Source organism: Pezoporus occidentalis, unplaced genomic scaffold (assembly GCF_034315485.1).
Source record: "Pezoporus occidentalis ecotype Australia unplaced genomic scaffold, CSIRO_AGI_Poc_V1 ctg127, whole genome shotgun sequence".
In the NCBI taxonomy this organism is placed as follows: Eukaryota; Metazoa; Chordata; class Aves; order Psittaciformes; family Psittacidae; genus Pezoporus; species Pezoporus occidentalis.
Window position 1 is genome coordinate 2,152,267 of NW_026913071.1, and position 25,460 is coordinate 2,177,726.

Below are 25,460 nucleotides of genomic sequence, written 5' to 3' on the forward strand. Positions count from 1 at the left end.
AAAGCCAGCCGCCGCTACCCGCCCTCCGCCACGGCTGGCGTCGTCTGGGCCGCCCGTTCCCCGGTAAGATGGCAGTTGCGGCTCCCGCTGGCCGCGTAGTTTGGGGCGGGGCGGGAGCAGCGCGACGGCAGGGCCCGGCTGGGGGAGCCCTTGAGGAGCCCTTGAGGAGCCCTTGGAGGGGCGGTGGTTCCGCTGCAGCTGCCGGCGGCCCTCGAGTGAGGGCCCGGCCCAGCCTCGCGTGTGGCGCAGCTCGGGGAGAGCGGGTCGGCCACGGGCTCCGCGCTGAGCGGGAAAAGGAGCTCGGGGCGGGCCTGGGCTGGAGGCTGTGCTGTGGGGTGTGTGATTCTGTTGGGAGCTAATGAAGGTAGCGTGTAGCGGTGCTGCTCGGTTGTGGACGAGAAAGCTCATTTCTGGTTGGTTGCAGCGTCAGTTGAAGTGTGTTTGTTTTAACTTGTTTTCTCTCTGGTAGTGTAGCAAGAGGGTATTTTTATATTTAAAGTAATTATATTGCGTGTTAACCTTCAGATAGAAGGTGCTAAACGTTCATTTTGGCAGAGCCCGTGCAGTTGTTCTCTCAGGGATGGGCTCTTCGTGCTCTTCCTCCTGGTGGTCGAAGGTTTCAGCCTTTCACTATGGCTGTGCTCCCAGTCACAACAAAGCCGTGGGTGCAGTTTATGCTTTGGTGGAGTGGTGGGTTATCTAGAGCGGGGTCTCTTACAGAGAGAGGGGTCTCTTGTCGATCCGACAAGCTTGGTGTGCAGGTAGTGACACCCCCTCCTGGTTTTAGGGTGTTCCTCTCCTAAAGGACTTTGCCGTGTTAGTCTAGAGTGTGCCTTGTTTATGTCTTTAATACAAAAAGTATTTTACTTTTTACTGTGCAGGTTAAGCAAATGGGAAGTAGAGATTTGACCTTTAAAAATGGATGTTTAAGCATAGATTCAGACCATGACTTAAAAATGCTGTTATATTTATTTTCTGTGCCTGCCTGACTTAATGTTTAAATCTGTGCTTTTGTAGTGAACTCGTCTACAGCTGCCTTTCATCATATACCAGTGCGAACATTTATGTGATGTCAGAACCTCTTCACATGAAGAACAAACATGATCAAGTTGTAGGTGGAAGTTAAAGTGGCAGAATCGCAGGTGCCGACTTCCTGTTGAAAAGCTCTCAAGTTCAAGGCTGAGCTTCTGAAATACCTAACAAAAATCAGTTTTCTGTAAACAGAAGACACAGGGTATACTTTTTTCCCAAGTGTAGAAATAGTACAGGAAGTTTTAGCTGCAGCACAAGTGCAATAAAAGAGAGACTTTGTCCAAAGCTTGACAAAGGTATCTTGACTTTGTGCTTCTCTAATTGTATATGTGCTTGATTATTGATGAACATCATCAGTATGGCTTATAAATAGAATTAATTTATAATTATCTAAACTTGTGTGGGCTGCAGTGTCTTAGATAAGTGAAAAAAACCCTGGGAAATTGGAATACTAGGGAATTTGGCACAGCTATATGCAGTGGGATTTGGGAGTTCCTTCAGCAATGTTTCTTGCCTTCATGAGTGCTTCAGTACTGTGTGATCCATATTCTCTTCTACTCCAAATAGGGGGAAGGTGAATTAATTCTGAGAGGTTTGAGACAGCTTTGCAGCCCTCTTGGGTTTGGAGGGTTCATGGAGATCTGATTGCGTGTTAGGCAAGAGTTTCAGGTTAGGCAAAGCTTACAAGATTAACTTGCTTCCAGGTGGGGAGAAAAAAGGTCATACAAGCTTTATGTTGTCTCAGTGGAGAACTTGGGTTAATAAGCCTGCCAGACTGGAGCAAACTCCTAATAGCATGTGTAGTCTACAGCTGAAACAAATGTTTTGTAGGTAAATGAGTTGCCCACTTATAAAAACTCATTATACTTATAAAAACATGGTATATTGGTATGCAGGCTTAGCTGAATATTTGTCTTGTAATAGTGGCTTGATAGAGAACAAACTCGCTTGCAAATGCCACAAGGCTTATAAGGTGTTCACTGGAAAGTCAAAATCTCTTTTGAAGCATTTTGTTTCTGAATGCTTGCTCATGGTCAACTCTAAGTATAAGCTTAACATGGGCCAGTATTGGAAGAGATACTGTTTCAGCTACTGTATAATTGCCTAATCTAAATTTTTGCTCTATGGATTTTGGGAATTACATACTGGCTTTGTTTTATTTTTAATCCTGCTGAACAACTTTAATTGAAAACAAATATATTGAGGAAAGACGTTAAGTCTTAGGTCAAGTGATAGGCACAGAGCAGTGAAGCCGGTAGGTTTGGATAAACATCGTATCAGAGTGGTAACAAGAAGTGACTTCCAAAGTGTGTCATGGTCATAGCATCTTCATTTACTCAAATGTGCCAGCAGAAGAGGAGGAGTAGATAAGAGCCTTGTGTCTTCCTGCAAATACTTCATAACACAGGCATGCATTATTGTAATCAGATCCTTTTGCAAATACTTCTGCTTCTAGGAAGATCCATGGAAGGCACAACTGAAGGAAGGGACTTACTTTTGACAGCTGCATTTGATAATGTGAGTTACTGTACTTCATCATTGCCCCAAATATTTGAGCCCTTTCTAGGTAGCAGAAATGATCATCATATATTGCTGTTTCTAGAACACTAAAATTTTGACTATCTTGTCACATTTTGGTATATTAGACTATTTTTACCCTAATGGGCAACTTTTGGGGCAGCTTTTTTTTTTCTAGTAAGAATCAGTCAAGATGCTTTTCTTCCACAGGTATCATATTCTGATTCTGTTCATGAAAAGCTAAAGAAATCTCAATATTCCTTTGAGAATGGTTTCTCTATCAGCTGTGATGAGAGTGTCTTCTGTTCATTAGTACCACCCCCTCAAACAAAGACTTGTCATCACTGTGGTCTGTTTGGTAAGTGCCTTTTTTCCTGTAGTCTGGTGTATTTCAGTGAAACCCCATCAGAAGGTTTGCTCAGAAATGTGTTAAAATGGAGAGATATTTTTATATCTCAGATGCAAGTGTAGAGACTGTTCAGAACGTGTTTTGAGTTACAGAACTGATTAACAGAAGTGAGCATCTCATTAAAGTTTTGGTTTTCTTTTGGGGAATTCTTCTGTTGTTGGGTTTTTCTTTTCCTTAATTATAGAAGGAATTTGGGGCATCTGGGTTAGTAATCTTAGCTGTATGTAAATATAAACACCTATTTCTATTTTGGAACTGTCTTGTAAAGCAGTTATTTAATACATTGAGTGTGTATCTTAGCAGCTGTTGTCTCTTATGATATAGCTGTTTCTCTTGGACTCTTCTCTCTCTTTTTAAGGATCCCGTAGATGTTCACAATGCAAGCAAATATACTATTGCTCTGCAGATTGTCAGAAAGAAGATTGGCCAGCACATCGTATTGTGTGTGAGCCAGTTAAACCAAAGTAAGTTTGTTAAAAAGTTCTGCCAGATAATCTTTACATAAAGACAATATCCATCCCATTACAACCGAAGTGACCATTTAAAGGTGCTGTTACAGTGAAATAAATTGCTAGTGCTGCATTATCTCATATTTGTCATAAAAATCTGTTGCTTTAGAAATGTAATTTGGAAGATGTTGGAGTTCTTAAGGTGTTCCGTAGAGTTGCTTAAAGCAAAAGCATTGTTTTTACTAGCTTATCACGTCTTTAGTGTTGATGATGTAAGGAAGGGAGGAGAAGTAAGACTGCTTTTCAGCAGTGGCATGCTTAATGGATTGCATTTAACAGACTCCGAAGAGGCACGCTTTGAATCTCACTGTTACCTCAGTTAATTTCATGGATATTTTATCTTTGATAAGCACAGCTGCAATTAGAAATTGTCTCAGCCAGGCCATTCTCTAAGCTGCTCATTATTGCTTCTTGACATGCCAGTTTAGATGCTCAAGAGATCACTAATCTGATTCAATTAAAATAAGCATCATTAGGTTATGACAAGTACGAATTGACTGGGTGGCTCTAGAGCAGTTGAGGGGAGTGATACGGCTATTCAAGCTGACACTGTAGCAAGGAGTGGTGACTGCAGTTCAGTAGGTCTGCATCCAGAAGTCTGTAATAAAAGTTTACTAGAGATTTATTCCCCCCCCCCCCCCCCCCCCCCCCCCCCAAGTTTTGTACAGTGACTGAATGGGGAGAAATGGGGACAATCTGGCCTGTGTGTTACCTGGATCTTATGTGTTCAGCTGAAATACCAACTTTTTTTATTTCAATTTTACAGTTCTTGAGGTTAGTTTGGGATTACAGTTAGTTTGGGATTACAGGGAACCTAGGACAACAGTATAGCAGAACTCCACAGTAGTGTAAAATTTCTTCTACAGTTTAATCAGAAGAGCTTTATTTTGTTGCTGTTGATGGCACTGGGAAAAAACACACCAGATGTTGGGTAACAGGGAACTAACAAATTTGCCATTCTGCACTTTTCTGGAGGAGGAATAAGGGTTGATAACCACATGCTATAAACACAGCCTTTTGTATTTGCAAGTAGGTGTTAAAAATGCTGCTTGTCTGTCTTTGGTTGTTCAAAGTTAACATCCTTTTTTTCTTTGGTTATAGTGTAAGTAATAAAAATGGAGGCAAGTCACCTGGTAAAAACAAGAAGGGAGTTTATCTTAAGGTACAGAACATGCTTTTTACTATGTCTTAAATAGGTCTGCTGTGAGCTAGTTGCAATATGCTTAGTTTAAACTGTACAGCAAAGGAGCAAGTTCCAAAGGTTATAATCTATTCCTTTTAGAAAGATCAGTGCTTCAAATAAAAAGTTACTAGGAGAAGCATTCAAAACCATGTTACGTTTTGAAGCCTTTTGATGTTAGCTTCAACCAGACATTTCTTGTAGTCTTCCCATGAGCTCTTCTGCAGGAAATCATTTTGTTGTCTTCCTGGTTTCTTGGGCTGATAATTCTGAAAGTGAGTAAATGTGCATACCTGCAACAAGCCTTATGTTTGCACTGTACAAGAAAACTCCATGTGGTTCTTTGAAGTAGCTCATTCGTCTGTTTTAACTTCCTGATAAATGTCTGGTGTGTATTTGTGACTGTGTTCTGATAAAGTTGATCAATGATCACACAGGACCTTTATGTTCAAGAGGGTATACAATATGCATAAATAACAGAAGGTGTTATTTATCCCTCATTCATCTTCTGAAACTCAAGGAAGTTCTGTGGAAGTAGGAGAGCTTATATTCCATATTGAACAATACTTAAGGTGGTTTTAGTATTGTACTGTGAGATATGTTTTAATGGAAAATCTAGAAGGATCTTTTGTAAGTAGACAATTTGGCAGCTGCAACAGTAAACTCGGCTGTTACGCATTGTCTGTAGTATGTTGGTCCAAATATAAGAGGTTTTTCCTAAGGATGTGTATAAGGTTATTTTTCTGATGTTTTTAGGATGTCACAGACACAGATGCATTAGGTGTATTGGGTTTGTGTGGCAAGGTTTTGTTAGCGGAGGGGCTACAAGGGTGGCTTCTTTGAGGAGGTGCTGGAAGCTTCCCCTATATCCAGTGGAGCCAATGCCAGTGGGCTTCGAGATGGACCTGCCACTGTCCAAGGCCGAGCCCATCAGTGATGGTGGCAGCGCCTCTGGGATCACCGTTGAGAAGGGGAAAAGTTGCTGCACAGGAGCAATTGCAGCTAAAGAGAGGAGTGAGAATGTGTGAGGAAAAACAGCTCTGCAGACCCCAAAGTCAGTGCAGAAGGAGGGGAGGAGGTGATCCAAGTGCTGCAGCAGTGGTTCCCTTGCAGCTTGTGGTGCAGACCATGGTGAGGCAGGCTGTCCCCTGCAGCCTATGGAGGTCCATGGTGGAACAGATACCCATGTGCAGCCCATGGAGGACCCCACACTCAGCAGGGGCATGCCTGAAGGAGGCTGTGACCCCATGAGAAGCCTGCACTGGAGCAGGTTCCTGGCAGGACCTGTAGCTCCATGGGGGGAGTGAGTCCACACTGGAGCACATTTGCTGCAGGACTTGTGACCCTACAGGGGGCCCACGATGGAGCAGCTGGTTCCTGAGGACTGCACCCTATGGAAGGGACGCATGAAAAACTGCAGCCTGTGGGAATCAGGTTAGGGAGGTTTGTGGAGGACTGTCTCATGGGAGAGCAAGGGAAGAGTGTGAGGTGTCCTCCCCTGAAGGAGGAAGGAGCAGCAGCAGAGACAGTGTGTGATGAACCCACCACAGGAGGTTGTTTAGATTTTCTTTGTTTCTTTTAATATGGATGCCAGCAGTTAAAGCAGTAGCTGTAATCTACTCTGGGGTGTTAAGGCCACAAGTAAGCAGGTGGAATTCAATTAGTCTTATTTGTGAGAGCATCATAAGCAGGAAATGTAGCTGAGCTGTCCTGTAAAGCGGGTGTTAGAGGAAGAGGTGAATGTGTGAGACTTCAGCACTTGTTTTTCATTGTCTTTTCAGTTTATCTCTGTGATAATGTTTGTTATTTTCAAGAGTACCAAGTCTGTAAGATTCCTTATTGAAAGTCAATAGCAGCACTTTTTCACATTTCTTGAAATGATCAGAAGTTCTGTTTTGTTACTGCAAGGTGCTAAAGGTAAATAATTACAGTTTAAGCATAACTTGTAGCTGTTTTAAATAGGGTGGCTCAGCTTCTGTGGATTCTCGCAAGACAGAAGAGCACATTAAGAAAATAACACTCTCGGATCTTCAGGCTCTACAGATCAAAAAAGCTATGGAAGTACAGGTACTCTTGCTTCTGAAGAATCCCACAATGCTTTATTAGGTTGCATTGGAAGCTTTGTTAAGCATATATAGCTGCATGTCACCTCAGCAATTTTGTATCATTTTGCTTGCATGTAAAATTTCTTTATTTGTATGAAGATGAGTAAATGCAAGTACGGCTCTGGGGGGAGTGAGGAAGACTATTTCTGTGAAAGTGAACATCACGGGGTTTATTCCCTGCAATTAATTACTGCTGCATTCAAAACAAAAGAATAAAACCAGGTTTAGGTTGAAATGCATTGATTGAAATGAACACTGGTCCTGAATTACATACTGAAGGTTGTTCTTGCATGATTATAATCTATTATGGCTTTTCTGTTTAGGGTATAGTAACAGAGTTCAAGAGCCCAAGTGAATTTTATATACAGTTGAGTTCTCCAGACTTCTTAGACCAGATCAGTAAACTTTCTCTGAAACTGCAGGACTGTTATGCTAGCACAGTTATTCAAGACCAATATGTTGCTACCAAAGGGGAAGTCTGCGTTGCAAAGTGTTCTTTGGATCAGGTAACATCTGGTTGTCCATAAAATAACCATTCCTGTAAGCTCATCATGTTTTGCATGTTTGGCTTTTATATCTCTACCAGTGAAGGCTGCTAATTAGAGATTAGTTTATTGTGGTAGTTAACTAGTTTCCTGTCATCAAGAACTCATATTTAGGGTATTGACTTCCTGCAAAAAAGTTTACTTTCGTGTGTTTATGTACTTGAACCCCATAAGTGCTGTTTGTCCTACTGTTGCTTGAAGGATGTGTGTGTTTTTAACAAATCTAGATTACTGTAGTTAGAACAGTTTGGAATACGACTCTGCTTAATTAAGAAGTTATTCTTCGTGTCTCACCTAGCTTTTCTGGTTGCATTTCCATAGCCACATGTAGTTCCTGTTTCCCTTCCCACCCCTTTTTTGTATTTCTGCCCCTTTTTCTGCATTACTGGCAGAATCTTGACTTATTCAGTATCCAGTGTCTGTAGGAGCAGAATTTCACCTTCACTGCAGTGAACACTACAGTGGGTTGTTTTCATTTAAGTCACTTCAGAATTTGTTAGTGCCTTTGCTAATAAACAAATCTGATGAAGCAGAGCAAATTTATGTGGTGTCCTTACAAAGATTATGGTTTATTCCTATACAGACCTGGAATAGAGCACTGGTAAAGGATGTGGATATATTGCAAAAGAAATCACAAGTATTCTATATAGATTATGGAAATGAAGAAGATATTCCACTCACCTGGATTAAAGCTTTGCACAAAGACATTGAACTGTTGGTTCCTCCATGTGTAAGTTCTCTTTACCTGATGCTGGTTGAGGTATTTTAAATGAATAGCTCTAAAGTGAGTGTAACTCATGTCTCAGTGTAACTGTCACTAATATTTTGTGCTCAGTGAAAGTGATACATGAAAACTGCTACGCTACATGAAGTTCACCCTCTGAAATGTTTCCTCTCTAATCCATAGGGGTGAGGAAGGCTGTTTAGCTTTTTTCCTTGCTAGTCACAGAATTCTTGGGTTCTGAGCTGATAAGAAGAACCCTCCAGGGCATTTAGGTCCACATGTCCCTTGTATGCTTTAGACCAGTCAGTCTCACCTGTGTGCCTGGCAAAATCTTGGAGCAGATTCTCCTGGAAGGCATGCAAAGGCACATGAAAAACAGCAAGGTGCTTGGTGACTGGAGCACAGCCTGTATGAAGGTAGGCTGAGAAAGCTGGGGCTGTTCAGCCTGGAGAAGAGGAGGCTGCGTGGAGACCTCATAGCAGCCTTCCAATATCTGAAGGGAGCATATAAGGATGCTGGGGATGGACACTTCATTAGGGACTGTAGTGATAGGACAAGGGGTAACGGGTTAAAACTTAAACAGGAGAAGTTTAGACTAGATACAAGGAGGAAGCTCTTTACTGTGTGGGTGGTGAGGCACTGGTATGGGTTGCCCAGGGAGGTTGTGAATGCTCCATCCCTGTCAGTATTCAAGGCCAGGTTGGACAGAGCCTTGGGTGACATGTTCTAGAGCGAGGTGTCCCTGCCCATGGCAGGGGCTTGGAACTAGATGACCTTAAGGTCCTTTCCAAACCTATTATATGATTCTGTACTAGAGGAAGGCAGAGGAAACATTCTGCTTGTGTATTTTAATCTGGGCTTGTACAGTAGGAAAAATGGTTTCTAGCTTGTGAAGACTTAATTTGGATTAAGGACAGCTGTTGATCTGAGTTCATTGCCATACTATGTGAATGTCTTCCGTTATAACATAGATGTTGTAGCTTTAATTTGTGAGTTAAACTGGTACCTTTAGCTATGCACAAAGAAGGATAGAAAAGCATTCTTCTAATCGGTGACAACTATGACTATCTGCTATTGGAGGTAGTTGTTAATAACTTGTTCAGATGACTTTCTGCTGGGTCCATGAAAGATTTTGAGAGCTGTTTAAATCTTTGCTTGGAGCCTTCAGTGTCTGTTGAGGGCAAGTTAGGACATGCATTTGTGGTCATATGTGATGTGTGATATAAAAATGCCTTGCATAAAATAAATAGTGGGAGAATAGGAGGAAATGTAGCTTACAGTTTGAATGTACCTTCCTCATTCTTAACTCTTCTGTAAAGAATTTAGCTGAATTGGTATTGCTTCAAATGCCAACAGCAGCTTTAACTTTTATGTGCAAGGTGGTATTTCTAAGAGCCCTAATTATTCACTTGCTTTTTCTAAAGGGCAAACGACCCCCATCCCCTCATGTTCTAATTGCAATTCTTTGCAGGCCATTAGGTGTTCCTTTGCTAATTACAATCCAAAAGAAAAAGGGTGGAATGAAGGTGCTGCCAGATTCTCTTCTCAGCTCATAGGAAAACACTGTTCGCTAACTGTTGTTGACATATTACAGAAGGAAATGATGTTGAGTTTTGCTGTAGAAGTTGTTATTCCAGATTCTGGTGAGTACTTGGTAGTATAGTGGGGCGGGGGGGGAAGCCTAAATGCAAGTAAGTATTCTGTGTTCACTTTCCTTCCACCTGCCCGGTACCTTTAAAAGAAGAATTTTTGTTGTTTTCCTCCTTTATTCTTTTGCTTTAATAGATGCAAAATTGGGACCATGTTGTTCCTTTTTTCACATGCATTTTTAACTCTTTAAAAATGACGGTGTTAGTTTTGAATTCCACTAAGGATTTCACTAGCTTTTGGTCTATTTAGTACATGCTCACTAATGACAAAGCTATGTAACTTGCCACCCTCTTGGAGAGAAGACCACGAAAAACACCACTGCATTCATGAATGTGGTTTTTCATGGAACGTTGCATGTGCCTATTCCATGACTTTACAAGCAATTTAAACACCTGTATTCTGGCTTTCAGTTGAAAATGACTGTATAGAAAGCTTGGAATACTGTTTGATGCATTAGAAATGGAATATGGGATAGTTAAGAAACTCAGGATTTCTTTGTAAACCTTGGTAACTCATTGCATGCTGAGTGTTGTAAATATGGAGGTATGTTATGAATCCTTGTCTGAAAAGCTGTACCAGTCTGCCATGACTTTTGAGTACATACTTGTTATTACTGCCTAGCTCGTTTAATGTTGTCAGTCTTGGAGCTGTGAATGCTTTCAGAAAACTCAAGTAGTTGGATTACTCCGAAATTACTTTCATTTTGCATCCTAAGCATATTAAATGTTCAACAAATAACTAGAGCGTGCTGATTTTGTGATGGGGATATAGGTCAGGCTCAGAAGATGATTCTGAAATGAAACTAAGCCATGACTGTCTTGCATGGTAAATAACTTTTGTTTCTTACATCTGTATTCTAGGAGACTACCTAGCTACAGTGCCTTTAGAAACGAAGTCTAATATAACTACAGGAACTGATGCTGAAGGAGGGGACTCTCCAAGAGGTAAGCAAGCAAATCAAGCTTCTTAGTAAGAGAAGGAACAAAAAAATTGGGGGATTTTAGGTCCTTCCATGTCGCATGATACTCTGAAAGTAGTGAATATTCTAGCTGTTCACCACTGTCTTGCTTAAAAGCACTGGTTAGCGAAGCTTCCTTCAGTTCACTAGTGACAGTAGCACATATGCTTTTTAATAGTATAAAGCACTTGTTTAGTGATGATCATAGAACGGTTTGGGTTGGAAAGAATCTTGAGATCATCTAGTTCCAACACCCTGCAGTGGGCAGGGATGCCTTACACAAAACTATGTTGCCCAAGGCTCTGTCCAGCCTGGCCTTTGAACACTGCCAGGGATGGAGCATTTACCACTTCCTTGGGCAACCTGTTCCAGTGCCTCACCACCCTCACAGTAAAGAACTTCTTCGTATCTAACTGAACTTCTCCTGTTTCAGTTTAAAACCATCACCCCTTGTCCTATCCCTGTAGTCCCTGATGAAGAGTCCCTCTCCAGCATCCTTGTAGGTCCCCTTCAGATATTGGAAGGCTGCTCTGAAGTCTCTACAGAGCCTTCTCTACTCCAGGCTGAACGTGTGAGCATTGTTAGCTCACACTTCAATGGCTAATTCAATTTCATGGCTATTATGACAAGAGCCTTCAAAGTCTGAAGAGTCAGGAAAAACAATAACCTGCTTCAGCATATTTAAATTTTTAGTCATCCAGCTTTTGATCAGCAACTTCCTTTTTTTGTTGTTTGGGTTTTTCTTTACAGTGTCAGAAAACCATTTGAAGAAAAGTAAAGCAAAAATGCCTCAAGATGAAGAATATCTTCACTGTGCTCATTCAGCTCCAGAGGATGTCTCTGTATGTGTTGGAGATGTGTTTTCTGCTATGGTTTCTGGCATGCAAAGTCCAGAAGACTTCTTCTGTCAGCCAGTGCGCAACTGCCGTAAGTGCCAGTGGGATTCAAGATGCCTACTGTGGTATTCTGGTTTCTCAGTAGAGTGGCTGGAGGGAGGTGTTGCTGCTCTTGTGGTTTGACCTGAGATGATGTTTCCCTGTAGCTTTAGGCCATGTCTCAGTCCGTTAAGAGCCATGGCGTTGTGTAGGATAGATTTGAGCGGCATTAGCCTGTGAGGTGATAATATGTGGGGAGTCCGAGTATTGCAGAATAAAGAGATGGTGTGGATTTCAGCAATCCAAAGTCAGTTTGTATCACAAATACTTAATGTTAAATATATTGCCTCACATGTGCCAGAAATATCACAGTATCACAGTATGCTAGAGATTGGAAGGGACCTCAAAAGATCATCTAGTCCAATCCCCCTGCCGGAGCAGGAACACCTAGATAATGTTACACAGGAATGTGTCCAGGCGGGTTTTGAATGTCTCCAGGGAAGGAGACTCCACAACCTCCCTGGGCAGCCTGTTCCAGTGTTCCGTCACCCTCACCGAGAAGAAGTTTCTTCTCAAGTTTAAGTGGAACCTCTTGTGTTTGATTCCTTTTATTCCTACAATACCTTGTTGCTTTATCACTGGAGGGAAATGTTTCCTTGTGGGCTGGCTGCATGGCCTGAACTTTGTTATGTAGTGTGGGGAGAATATCTGAGTATGAGAAAGTCTGATTAGAGTGCCCAAACCCACTTTGGTGTCATCTGATACAGTAAGACTGTGAGTAACACAATAGTGGGCCAGAGTGCTAGGCTGCAGGGACTGCTGGTGCCCCACAGTGCCCATAAGCAGATGTCTGGGGGAGAATAATAGCAGAATAAGTTTGTGGGGTGTGACCTCCTAGTGCTGTCCAAGCCAGTGTTTGTGTGTTTTCAGCTAAAAGGGCTTCTGCAGCTGGATGTGATATGGTGTGTCTCCTACATTGGGTTTCTCTTCTGTGTACTTGTGCAGCCTTTTAATTCTGGGTAGGCTCAATGCATAACATGTCGTTTGGCAAGAAGTGACCTTATCTGTGTGTTGTCTGAAGAGCTGTCTCTTTGGTTTCTTTCTAGTATGCTTACAGTTTCCATTTTCAATTCCTACTGGCTTCAGTCTCTTTCCTATATTGACTGTTTTTCCCTGTTCATTTTCTTTAACACTGATTCCCCAGGCTCACATGAGGGCTGACTGTTTTTTTTCTGATTTGAAGAGTCCTAGTTTCATTACTATTTTGGTATTACATTAAACATTATGTGAAAAATCTCCATTACACTGCAAGATCTTCTTTGATCTTAAGATTTGTATACTTTAGTAATAATTACAACATAGTGTATGTTCCAAATCTCTCTCTATTTTAACGTTAGGTCAACTTGCTGAGCTTCAAGTGTCTCTTAATGAACACTGTGGCAAACTTCCCAGTAGTCCAGCTTTCCGTCCTCCTGTTGGGAATGTGTGCTGTGCCCAGTTCACAGGTAAAAATGGAGTGAAAATATGGCTCTTATATCACTTTATTTGAAAAACAGTGTTATGATTATGTTTAGAAATATTTCATAGTTAATTTTATTGTTTGGTTTTAGCTGTGGATAGCATTTGGTAATAATGTAAAGAAATTATTAATAGCAAATGGTGACATCTAGAAAACACTAGTTTAAAAAATTTTAGACCATAAATTGGTGCCTTCATTGTGCAGACTCTGTACACTGGATTAATTTTTGTATATAGGAGCTTTGTAAGAGACCATGAAAGAAATTTGGGGGTTTCTGTGTTGGTGAGCACCATTTCCTGTGGCTGGAAGTAAACAGGCTCCCAAAAGAGAGACAGAAGAAATGGGCTCATAATATCTAGTGATGGTTCTTTGATAGATGGCTTCTTAATGTTATTTAGCAAACGCCTGATAGTCCTGAGTTGTATGTTGATAAATTAGGTTCTGTCTGACAGTGATCACTAATGTCAAGCTTTTACAAGTCTCATGATAAAATTGAGCCTTGCCTAAACATAGGCAAATTCTCTGCATAAAGCAGTGTTTTGTGCTAGGAACTGGAAGTCTGTATGAAAGACATACCTTTTATTGATTGGAGTCTGAAGTCCTGTTTGCCTGAAGGCAGTAGAATGAAGATGAATCTCTCTTCCTCACAGATCATTGTCCCGTTCATCAGCTTTTAAGGAAGAAAAAAAGCTGCTCTTATGCCTTTTTTGTTGCTCAGAAATGTTGCTGCTGTTACTTTGCGATTGACAGGCATTCCTGGTCATTTCTTTCTTTCTGTTTCTTGTAGCTTTGCTGCTTTGAACAAATTAGTTGTGGAACTTATCGGAAATAAATGTTGTTTTTTTTTTTATGTTCTGATAAACAGTAAGCTGTCTTGGCATTTGAATGGGTATGGGTTTCAGGTGCCTAGCTGGGAAAAGCTATGAGATCAATACCTGAGATATCATGAGAAACTTCACTAAGCTTGTGTTTCTGTTCCTCACATCTTTCAATTGAATTCAAATACTGAAATCATTAATCTGTGGTTTTGCTTTTGAATTGTGTGTCATTGTGATCATCTGAGAGACTGCTGTTTGTTTAAATGTATTTAACTTCAGCACTACATCCACATAATGTAACCAATTCTTTGTTGCTATATGTATTTGTGAAGGGGGGGGATGTCCTTACGGAAGGATAAGTTTGCAACAATGAAGTTGTGCAAAGGGTGATGGTGGTGGATGTTGCATCATCCATTCACCTTTTGTGAAGGTCTGTATGAACTTAATGCTGTTGGTTTATGTAGAGATTCGTGTTGTATTTTTAGATTGGTCTACCCAAAAGAGCATTCTGTGCTCAGAAGTTAAACTACAATGAACACTTGTATCTTTCTTTCAGAAGACAGTTGTTGGTATCGTGCTACTGTTGTAGCATATGCCTCTGAAGAGGCTGTTGTGGCAGAGTACATAGATTATGGTAATTCTGAAGTTCTTCCACTAACTAAACTTCGTCCTATGATTCCAAGATTAATGGACCTGCCAGCTCAAGCCATAAGGTGTACCTTGGCAGGTATGAAATAAATCGGCAGTTTCAAACTGGATAAAGGCAATATAAGTGGGGTGGGGTTTCATAATGATCACATCTGTAGTATCTTCTGTTGAAATATGGGGAAGGATAGAGAACAGAAGGTGTTATTTCCTGAATTCTTAATTGTGGCACATCTACAAAATGGGCTGAGTCTTTCCTAATGTACCTGATGATCTGCAGTTGTATGGTTGGAAAACTGTGTTATATTAACGTACCTGTTAGGTTTTCAGTGTGCTTTTTTTCTAAGCAAAATTCAGTCACCTACTGGATTGTGGAATTCTTTAATCCATGTGCTTCTGACGCTGCAGGGGAAGCTACAATTCCATTTTATGTCTTGCAGTTTGAATTGTATCTCTGTGTGTTGTCTTTCCTGTCCTCCCCTGGCTCTAGGGCAAATCGAGTGACACTACCAGTAGACTCCTCTCTGTAGTCTTGTAAAATCTGTCAAATTATAGAGAGGATGTTAACACTTTCTAGTTCATCCTTCTGTCTTAAACCAGGATCATGACTTCCTTTTTGACATACTTGTTTAACCTGCTGTTGGAAATTGTTTGTTTTCTGTTTGTTCCTGTCACTCTGCAAAATAATCCTCCCCTTTGCTTCTATGCCCTTCCTTTAGAATACTCAATGTCTTATCCTTTCTTTATGTTATGTGACATTTAATCTGCTTTCCATTCGTTTTATAAAGTCAGGAAGCTAGAATATGCTCCTCAGACTTCAGAAGGTAAACATGAAACAATGGTTCCCTTGTATGTAGAGATATAACCAGTGCATATGGAATGTGACCTAAACAAATCTCTTTTCTGGGACAAGCCATGATGCCTATAGAGGATGAGTGTTCTAAGATGAAAAAAGGTCCTAAACACAACATGGACGCAAAGAACTGATCAGAGAAGATCTTTTCTGATAAGACTCAAATATTACTGCTGCATAAAATATCCTTATGGAAGGCAACTTCTGCCAATCTGTTACTATAAAGTTCTGGTTATAACTTGCATTTTAGCCATAAATTTAGTAGTATGGAGAGTAAACATTTAAGGAGGAAGAAGCTTAGAGGAGCAGATACAGTGGCTGAGATGGTTAAGGTTCTTCAAAACTGTATGTTGCAAGTCTTTGAGTCTCATGACTATACTTCTTAAATGTTCATCCTAAGGAAGTATTAAACCTGAATTTATGCTTTTATTTGAGTAGTAGGCTAATTGTACATGATCTTTGTCTTTTTATTAAATCCAAGTACTCTAAAGTTCAGAATCTAAGTAACTAGGTTTGAAATCTTACAAACACGAGGAGTGAGGACGAGTCACTTGATACATTAGCTGTTTAATCTTTTGTTTTAGACAGTGTTTAATAATTCTGTGAAATACGCTCTTGAGAATAAATCTGTAAAAGATGTTGACATGCTGAAACTTGGACTGTCCTCAGACCCTTTCCATACTATGTCACCTTTTAGGTGTAAAGCGACCATTAGGAGGGTGGACATCAGAAGATACTTGTTTTATGAAACAACTGGTAAAAGACAAAGTGTTTACAGTAAAAGTAGTAGGTAAACACAGTTACAGATCTGTGGTGGAGCTTGTAGATGCATCAGTTACTCCAGCAATAAATGTATCAAGCCATCTCATAGAGAGAGGCTGTAGAGCTGAAGAACCAAGAATGGCCTTGCCAGCAATTGGAATGAATGATGTTAAGCAAGCAAATGGTGAGTACAGGCATGTTCCGCTGAACTGGAGTTATTTAACCTCCCTGCTACAGTGGGTAGAAAGAATGCAAGTCCTTAACTGGTAAGAACTTCTCAGCCGAGCTCATGAAGTCTGGCTTTCACAGTGGATGCCAGCCATGCTAGGCTTAAGTCTTAAAAAGCCTGTCAGTTGTTTCTGCATGCTGCTGCTTACCACAAAGTGTCACAAACTTGGCAGCTGTGAAAAATACAAGAAGATTTAATAATATGCTTAATGGATGAAATTATGGCTTCTCCAATCTGCCATCATTTAGTTTTCATGTGATCTGTTCTACAACTTGTGTTAAATAATAAGCTTTTTTTCAGGTACTGGAGTATAATATGGAGTGTAAGTTTCTACAAGCAGTCTTTCTGTCCTTGTTCTTTTTGTTGTTCTTTGTAATCTTTTGTTCTTCTTCTTGTCCTTAGATTATTTCCAGTACTCTGTGACAGCTTTTCCCCTCTTTTATGCCCCCTCCCCTGTTTCCCAGAGTCCCTCTTGCTCAAATTATTACCACTAGCCCATACCTCTTCATGTGCCATTGATCAAGTACATTAACCAAGTAGCACATTTCTCTTAATTTACTTTATTCTGCAAAAAGGGTCTCCCTGGTAATGAATCTGATGGATTATTTAAAACAAGAAATCCCAGGACATGAATGAGCATTCAGGATGTATCGTTTTTTCCTGTAAAAATTATTTTCTCTTCCTTTCTTTTCATCTCTGTCCTTTCTAGAGGACACAACAAACAAAAGCATCTGCAAGTGGAATAAATTAACTCTGAAACAAACAGTTGATGTCATAGTGTGTACGCTGTACAGTCCTGGAGAATTCTACTGTCATATTTCAAATAACAGTGGTAAGTTTGTTCAGCTTTTTTCTTTCTGCTGATTTATGTGCTTCCTGACTGTCATTTACTGTAGTTCTAATGCATTATGGTTTCAAGTGAGCTTGTTGCATGAATACTTACCTCTGAAGTTTTGGTCTGAGGATACAAGTGGAATATTTGAGAAGTTGGGTGATGGTATGTAGTGACTCTGAGACTGCAAGCTGAAGATATTGAAGATAAGCAGTTAAATGAAATTTAAAGAATGTAGAGAAAAGTGAGAAGAGCAACTATATGATTCTATAACCAAGGCAATGGAGAGATAAACGGAAGATGGCAAGAGGTTTCCTATGCCCGTACAATATTTACTAGTGCTCTCCTCTAGTACCCAGCTTTTGAGACTTGACTTCCCCTTGGATAAGCTAAAAAAAAAAAACCCAGATAATGTTGTTGTGCTATCCTGTATAAAGACTTCTAATAGCCACTGCCATTTTAACCTACTAAAAGACCTGCATGATGAAATTCAGTGGCTGGAAGTGGAAGATAAATGCATTCAAACCAAAAATAAGGCAGATATTAAAGGGGGGGAAGGTTTGTTCTTTGTCTCTAGGGATAGTATAGATACATGGCTTCTCACCTTTCAAACACAACCGAGTTCCTCTCTAGAAGTGATGCTATAGAAAGAAATATAGAAGCAAGTAGGATGAGATCCCATAACCTGTCATATGCATTGGCTGAACTAGATAATTCCAGCGGTTGTAAAACATACTTCAGTTTCTGGAGTGGAGGGGGCTTGCTGGATTAGCAGATAGAATTGCTTATCATTTAGTTATTATACTGAAGTAATTTGTCAGAGAAAAATCAGCTATCTCACTTCTTCCTGCTACTAAGTCTGTCTGGTAGGTGAAATGACCCAGTGTCAACAGTTATTTATTCATGAAGCTCTAAAATTCACTGAAATCTCCCATCAAACCTTTAAGAAAGCTGCACAGCAAACACCATTGATCAAGTTCAAGTCAAGTTACTTTGTTGATCTCATCTCTGATTTTTCTTTCTTTCAGAGTTAAATGCTCTAAACTTACTTAACAAATCATTGTCTGAATACTGTCAGAAAACACCACCAAATGTTTTTAAGCCTGAGAATGGAGAACCTTGCTGTGCCTTCTTCTCTGGTAAAATGTCTTTGTTTTTATAGGGTGAACGTAAAGCAAAAAAAAAGTAGTTTTAATTTCTTGCAACGATGCTGGAGAGGGACTCTTCATCAGGGATTGTAGTGATAGGACAAGGAGCAATGGGTTTGAACTGACAAAGGGAAAGTTTGGATTAGATATAAGGAAGTTCTTTACTGTGAGGGTGGTGAGCCACTGGAATGGGTTGCCTAGGGAAGCTGTGAATGCTCCATCACTGTTGGTGTTCAAGGCCAGGTTGGACAGAGCATGGGTGACATGGTCTAGAGTGAGGCATCCCTGCCCATGGCAGGGGGGTTGGAACTGGATGAGCTTAAGGTCCTTTCCAGCCCAAACCATTCCATGATTCTGTGAATTGGCAGAGTATAGCAAAGAATTGGATTTATTTATTAGAAGCTAAATGCTGGTAAACCTACTAAATGTACTAAGTAATTTATTTTTTCTCTTAATTAGATGATGGTTACTGGTACCGTGCATTGGTGCAAAATGTTTGTTCAGGTGGGACTGTTAAAGTGTGCTTTGTGGACTATGGAAACGTGGAGGAGGTACCACTGGATAAAATACGTCAGATCTCATCCTCGTTCCTAAAACTTCCATTTCAAGGAATTAAATGCTGGCTCTCAGGTGGATTTTCATATGGATTCTTTCTCTTCTAAGAGTTATTGCATTTAGAGACTTGCTGCTCTGTGGGGTGGAGGTGGTGACATGGTCTGTACTTCACAATACTCTGTTTTTTGGGGGGTGTGTGGGTTTTATTTGTTTGGTTTTTAGTATGTGTGTCTGTTGCTTCCAGCTTCTGGAAATTGTGGGAACTCTTGTTTTAGCCTTACTACACAGCAGACTGGCATTTAACAGAAAGATGGTGGCTCTTCCCTGAGCTCCTGACAGTGCTATGGAGCGATCTGCATGGAGGTTACTTACTGATTCACCAGTCAAAGGGAACTTGTCATTTAGTTCTGCTTCATCTGTAATGCTTACTAACTTTTGGTTGTTGCCTTGCTAAGAATAAATGTGCTTTTCTGTACAGAACTTAATTATTACTCAAAACTCTTGCAGGCAAAGGAGCTCGTCTGTTTTTGTGAAGCAAATTGGCTTTTCAGTTCTCACAGATATTTTAATTGATTCTTGCAGAGTTTAGCACCATGCTGCTATTTCTCAGTCTTCTACCAGTTCTCTGCCTTTTCTGTACCAAATCACTCAGAATTCTAGAACTATTCTGTTTTCCTAATGTAGTGTATTTGACTTAAAAAATGTGGAAACAGGAAAAAGCTTGAGACCACACTTTGTCAAAGTGGGTTTTGCTGGTTTGGGAGGGGGGGTTGTCTCTTAAACACTTGTTTTTTTTTCTGCTGTTTTGACAAAGTGGTTATATTAAAGTGATTCATAAACAGTCTTAACAGTTGTTGCTTGTGCTAAGGCACAAGGATTTACTTGGTAAAATACCATAAAATGTAGGAAACCAAGCTTGAGAGTCTTGAGGAAATGCCTCCTTTTAGAAGAAAGGAGTAAGAGGGAAACCAGTTAACAGGGTGAAGTACAATGTGTATCCCAAATGTAGTAAAAGTAGCCTTGGAATTTTAAATTATCTTTAAAAATAAAGGTGGTGGGGAGGGTAAAGGAAAATAAAATGTTCAAGAAAATCACTTAATGAAGGCATTTTGAAAAGTTCTTCTATTTCCTAGGTATAAAGCCTGTTAGCAGCAAATGGATTCCAGAAGCTACAGCAAGATTTCATACGTATGCTGTAGGGATGAAGCTTCAAGCCAGAGTAACTTCCCTTTCCAGGGATGGGGCGGGTGTAGAGCTTATTGATAATTCCACAGGTTGTCCTAAAGTGATCAATGAGTTACTAACTTCTGAAAAACTGGCTGTAAAGGAAGTTCTACAAGAAAAAAATAAGCTTCCAAACAAGCCTGTTGACAAGAAAGGTAACTAAATGAATGGTAACCTTTAGATTCCACAAGCAACTTCAGCATTCCAGTCTTTAACCACGATCTTGCCATTCAGCTGTAGTTAATATCAATAATAACCATGCATAGTTTTGATTGTATTATCAGTTTTTACAGTTAAACACAAGCTGCCCTGCAGGTGGCATTATAGACAGAAAGAGAAAGATAAAAATGAAAAGGTACTCTGTAACAGTTACTTATGGTATGTCTGTGCTTGGAGAAAAGTGATACACTACCTTTTCTTACTGTTCTGTTAGAAACCTCACTTGGGCACTGGAAGTCGATCAGATTGGCTATAGATGAAACCATGTCTGTCTGTGTAACAGAAGTTGTAAGCCCAGACTTGTTCTATGCTGTACCAGTTAAAACTAAAGGTAAGAAAGTGTTCACTGTTCCTAATACCAGTAAAAAGTCCCTGTTGCAAGCTCGTTCATAAAATGAATGCCTGTAGTGAACTGAACCTTGTGGAAGTGTAGCTTGGACAGTAGAAACAAAATATCAAAGGTGGAAGCAGAGGAGCTTAAAGGTAGGTATTTTCATTATACTGAAATGTGGTTAGTTATTAAATTGCTTTTTTTTTCCTGTAGATCAACTACATAGGCAGTTGATTGAACTACAAGACTATTGTAAATCTTGTATTAAGGAGCCCTTCAAACCAAAACCGGGTGAAGCCTGTTGTGCCAGGTTTTCAGGTGAGGCAATCCTTTGTTCTTATTTCCTTGACTAGTGTTAAACAGTTTTCACCTTTGCTTTAGGAAAAGGACAGCTGCCAGCTTGAAAGTGCCAGCTCTTAATTCTGCTCCAGAAGGTAGTCTGGCTGCATCTTTAGGGCAAGGAAACCATCTGACAGCCTAAAAAATATAAGGAATAGGTTGTGCCCTGCAGGATGCATGGAGCTTTAAGAGAAAAGAAAGCTAGTTACTGTTTAAACTGAAATTAGTGTCTGAGTTACAGGAACATGAGATTTGTGGCAGAGCAGTAGTGTACTTGCATCTATATAGACCCACTTCTGGTTTGTGGGTCCCTGAGCATGTGTTTTGTTGATGCTGGCTGTGACAGCTGATCATTCAGCCTTGTTAGTGTAACAAGCTGTCCAATGTTAGCACACTTAGTCCAAGTCAGAAGTATTCTTAAGTGAGGGAATTTACTGCCTTAATCTTTCAGAAGAGGGGATGCTCTGCTGGATTATTAGCACAGTATTTTAAGAGAGGAGTGTTGGCTCATAACTATTGTAAGTTGACTGCATGCAGGCTGTTGCAGGAGATCTGAGTGCTGAAAATGAGCTTGGGTGTTAGATGGGATAGCAGCTCCTAGGAAACAGGTGAATTAAAGTACTAGGCAGACAACAAGAGCATACCTAAGCATTTGACAGTTGGGTTTAACTTCCACTGATTTCTGCATTATATTTTGTTTATGACTCTTCAGGATAACTGAGGGAAAATGTTTAGGGTTTTCTCTTTTTTTTAATTTTGGTTATGTTTTGAGAGGGAGTATGTGTTGGAAAATTAAGAAGCTGGTAATACAGTGTGCAGATAGCCTTAAAGTCTTGTAGTGAAAATCTTACCTATTTACAAGACAGCAATCAGAAGCTTGTTCTGTGGGCTTGCTACTTGTCAAGTGGCCTTTTGTACGTACCAGAGTATTTAAAAACGCCTGGAAGGCTGTATAGAGTCTTGTTCTCTGGATGAGCTGTGTTTTGCAAGATTGTACTTCATGTGATTCTTGTCTTAATCTTTTTCAGGTGATGGCCGTTGGTACAGAGCTCTTGTTCTGAAAGATTTTCGGTCTGTAGTGGAAGTCCTGTATGCAGACTACGGGAACAAAGAAACTTTACCACTTTCAGAAGTGCTGCCAATCACTGATTCCTACTTAAAGCTGCCATTTCAGGCAATTACATGTTCACTTGCAGGTAACAAAATATACAGAAAAACACCCCAAAAAAACCTGTAAATAAATAAATCTGTACCTATTCTGATGATCATGTTAATTCCTTAACTCTGATAAACAATAAGGTGATCTGCTGAAATAGAGGTAATCTGTGGAAGCTGTTTCAGAAATTATGGTTTTAGTTAATTATCTGTAGAATCTAAGCTATTTATGTTAGAAAAATTTAGCAGTATCGTACTTTCAAAAAGCGGTGATAGCATTATGTGTAAGATTCAAGTCGCATCATAAAGGAATTCTGTATAGAGCAAACTTTGGTTTGGGGTTTTTTTTTTTTGCAGGCATAGAGAAATCTGAGCAGCCTCCATTATTACAAGTTGACAAGTTGAAAGAAATGTTATTGAATAAATGCATCATGATTAAAGTGAAAGGGATTAATGGAAATACTAATCTAGTAACAGTGGAGAAACTTTGGGAAAACGGCAGTCTGAAAGTAGCTGTAACAGAAGGTTTGGTCAAATCCAGCAGTGCTGAAAGCTTACGCACTGAGCGTCAAGGTACACACTTAATACTTCAGATTAATTTGAAGAACTGTGAGCACATGAGATGCCTGGCTTTTCCTTCTAAAAACTTCAGACAAATTCCATGTGTCACCCCCTTAAATTAGGGAAGCAATGTCCATGTGTGTTTTGCTCATTCACTTCCTTTCTGTTTTTTTTTTATAGGCAATGCATGTGGGACCAAATGCTGCTGCACAGAATTAAAAATACAAGTAAGATTCAGTCCAAGCAACACTCTTCTACATTTCCAGGATTTAAAAGAAACCCCATGTGGGACACAGATGGCAGCAGGGAGATAATTGCTAACATTGAAGATGAGCAAAGTGAACATACCAACACTTGTTCTCGATTTGTTTTACAAGTGGTAATAATTAGAGCACCCTGAAACTGAGGGAGGATAGTGCACAGATCACACACACTCCATTAGTCTGTTTTGCCCCATGCACAGCTCTCTTCTTTCTTTTCCTAGAGTATATAGGCTCAGGAGGGTTCATTTTGTCTGCTGTGTAAAGGTAGTTGTGGTGTTTTGCATAAACTATGTCACTTAGAGGGCAGCTGGATTTTTCCAGTAATACGGCAATGTTTTGCTGTGGTTGCAGCTTGGCAGACAGCTGCCCGTATAAGTCTTACAGTGTGTATTTCAGGTAGCAGAGATTAATACTAATGTGTGCCACAGTCATTCATGGAGCTAGGGGTGAGAACCTGAGTTCAGAATACTGGAATCTGTAAGAGTGTTGCTAGATTGTCTCTTTACACTTAGGACATATTCCTGTAATTTTGGAAAGCTTTCTGGCTTTAAGCTTTCTCATAATTTTGAATTGGGCTATTTATGAAAAATTAGAACTTTAAGCTTACTAAAAGTAACTTAAAGTATACCAGAAAAAATACATCGGCCTTTTGCAAAGTGAGGATCTTTGTCAGAGGGATGAGAAAAACCTTGAATTTTCAAGATGGAAACCTCTTTCAGGTGTGGTTCAAACTTTCCCCTCTCACCCCAGCCAGTGGCAGCAAGGTCAAAAGCAAAAACATGCCCTGTGATATTTTGGAGGTAGGAAAAGCATTTCTCTCAAGGTCATTTAGACCTTTACTGCTTTGGAGTAAGTTTTGCTACCAGGAGTTTAGTGGCAGAAAGGCAGAACCATGCTGTTCCTGAATGTAGTTCATTTGTCTGTCCCACTGTAGGTAGCTGGACCTCCATTTCCCTTTCCCCTCTACATCTATTTGATCTTCCAGTTAGATCTAGCTAATGTCTTCTGACTTCAATATGAGCTTTCTGTTTTCTGTTATCCTACTGTATAAGTTTGGCTCACTGTCATGACAGATAAAGGTAGGACAGGAGATTCCAAAATAACTCAAAACATCAGGAAATAGATGTGTGAATAACCAATTTGAGTATTTCATCAGTATGGTTCAAGGGAGCTGCTGCTTCAGGGGAAAAAAGGGGAGCAATGACAGGGGGGAGTCAGCTACAATTCTACTGGCTTTTTACACATCCAGAAGGTTTTACAGCGGAAAGGACTTGTATATTCATTGAACTAATACAGGATTTAGCAAGAGTTCTGTAGTTTTAGGAAGTATCGTAATAGGAAATCAGCAATTTAAAAGACAAATCTTATGTTTCTGTTTATTCCACAGCTTAAAAAGCATGAGCAGATCCTACTCTTCCTTTTAAACAAGTATGGGAATCCGGAGGGATTCAATGAAATGAAAAAACTGTTGGAACACTAAGTCTCCAATGGGCCATTCACTTCTACATATACCAAGTTGCTGCAGTTCCTATATTGGAAGAGCCAGGTGTATTCATCAGCTTGAAAATGAGTAGCTCTATAGGAATTCTTCTGTTTAAGTACCTGTATTTATCTGTATACTGGGATTGTTGTTCTGAAATATGTAGCTTGAAGGATTTCAAAGCAGCAAGCTCAAATTAATGTTATGTTTTTGCTTTGTACAACCATGTGCTGCTGGTTTTGCCTTTCATTTTGCTGTTGAATGCACATAACTGAGAATGGTCATTGCATTGTGAGTCTAGTCTTCAAACTGACATTTGAAATGACTGTAATCATAAAGCTTACTTCAATTTTGATCCATTTGTCTTACATGAAAAAACTGTATCTTGATATAGTCGTCTTTCAGTTTGATATCCAGTCTGAAGTTAGACTGAAGATTGTTTTACATCGGCTTGGTTTCAGTATCAGTAACGGCTGAATCTTGTCTTGGACTACCTGAAGGTAGTTCTGTCTAAAAATCACTAAACATGTAAAAGCACACAGTTCTTTATTTACACTTATACTGTGTAATCTGCATCTGTGAATATTGTTTTGAAGTAAATAGTATTGGAGCTGTTTTGGCTGTAGCTACATTGTTGGGATTTTTATACCATCATGCTCTTTCACATCATAATAGAGTCTCATTCTGGGCTGTGACAAAAATACTGAATCAGATTATTGTGGGGATTTTGGTACCTCTCTAAAGTGGAGCAGATACTTAGTTATCATTTCTGACTAATCCAGAAGCAATGTTGCTAAGGATGCCAAGTTACTGTGCATACAGCACAGCAGATACTTGTTGGAACTGTGGAGTCAGCTTTTTTTTTCCACTTGAAGTATGTATTTGAGGCTCTGTGCAACTCGGAAGTATCTTGAGATTAAACTTGGTGTGAAAGTGAAATATTTTATGTTTGAATGTTTTATTACACTTGGCTCAGATTACTTGCTTTCCTGCCTCTTGGTTTCTGTTGTGTCATAATCTAA

General features: G+C 40.0%; 1 protein-coding gene across 4 annotated transcripts; it reads left to right on the forward strand.

Annotated features, from left to right (window-relative positions):
- The first annotated feature begins 413 nt into the window (after positions 1-413).
- Positions 414-25,269, forward strand: TDRD1 (tudor domain containing 1). Of its 4 annotated transcripts, none has more exons than XM_062607915.1 (25): positions 414-435; positions 2,489-2,550; positions 2,761-2,908; positions 3,318-3,423; positions 4,570-4,630; positions 6,611-6,715; positions 7,077-7,259; positions 7,882-8,028; positions 9,494-9,665; positions 10,533-10,616; positions 11,381-11,557; positions 12,903-13,010; positions 14,399-14,569; positions 15,276-15,311; positions 16,038-16,286; positions 17,041-17,163; positions 18,192-18,302; positions 18,771-18,941; positions 20,000-20,245; positions 20,524-20,640; positions 20,854-20,958; positions 22,008-22,175; positions 22,492-22,707; positions 22,876-22,922; positions 24,346-25,269. In XM_062607915.1, the coding sequence occupies exons 2-25, from the start codon at positions 2,497-2,499 to the stop codon at positions 24,436-24,438; spliced, it is 3,198 nt and encodes a 1,065-aa protein (XP_062463899.1). In that variant the 5' UTR covers positions 414-435; positions 2,489-2,496; the 3' UTR covers positions 24,439-25,269. The 4 variants fall into 4 exon arrangements, with proteins under 4 accessions (XP_062463899.1, XP_062463901.1, XP_062463898.1 ...); XM_062607917.1 differs by lacking the exon at positions 414-435 and adding an exon at positions 786-1,328 and having other exon boundaries at positions 3,366-3,423; XM_062607914.1 differs by lacking the exon at positions 414-435 and adding an exon at positions 788-1,328.
- Positions 25,270-25,460: the final 191 nt, after the last annotated feature.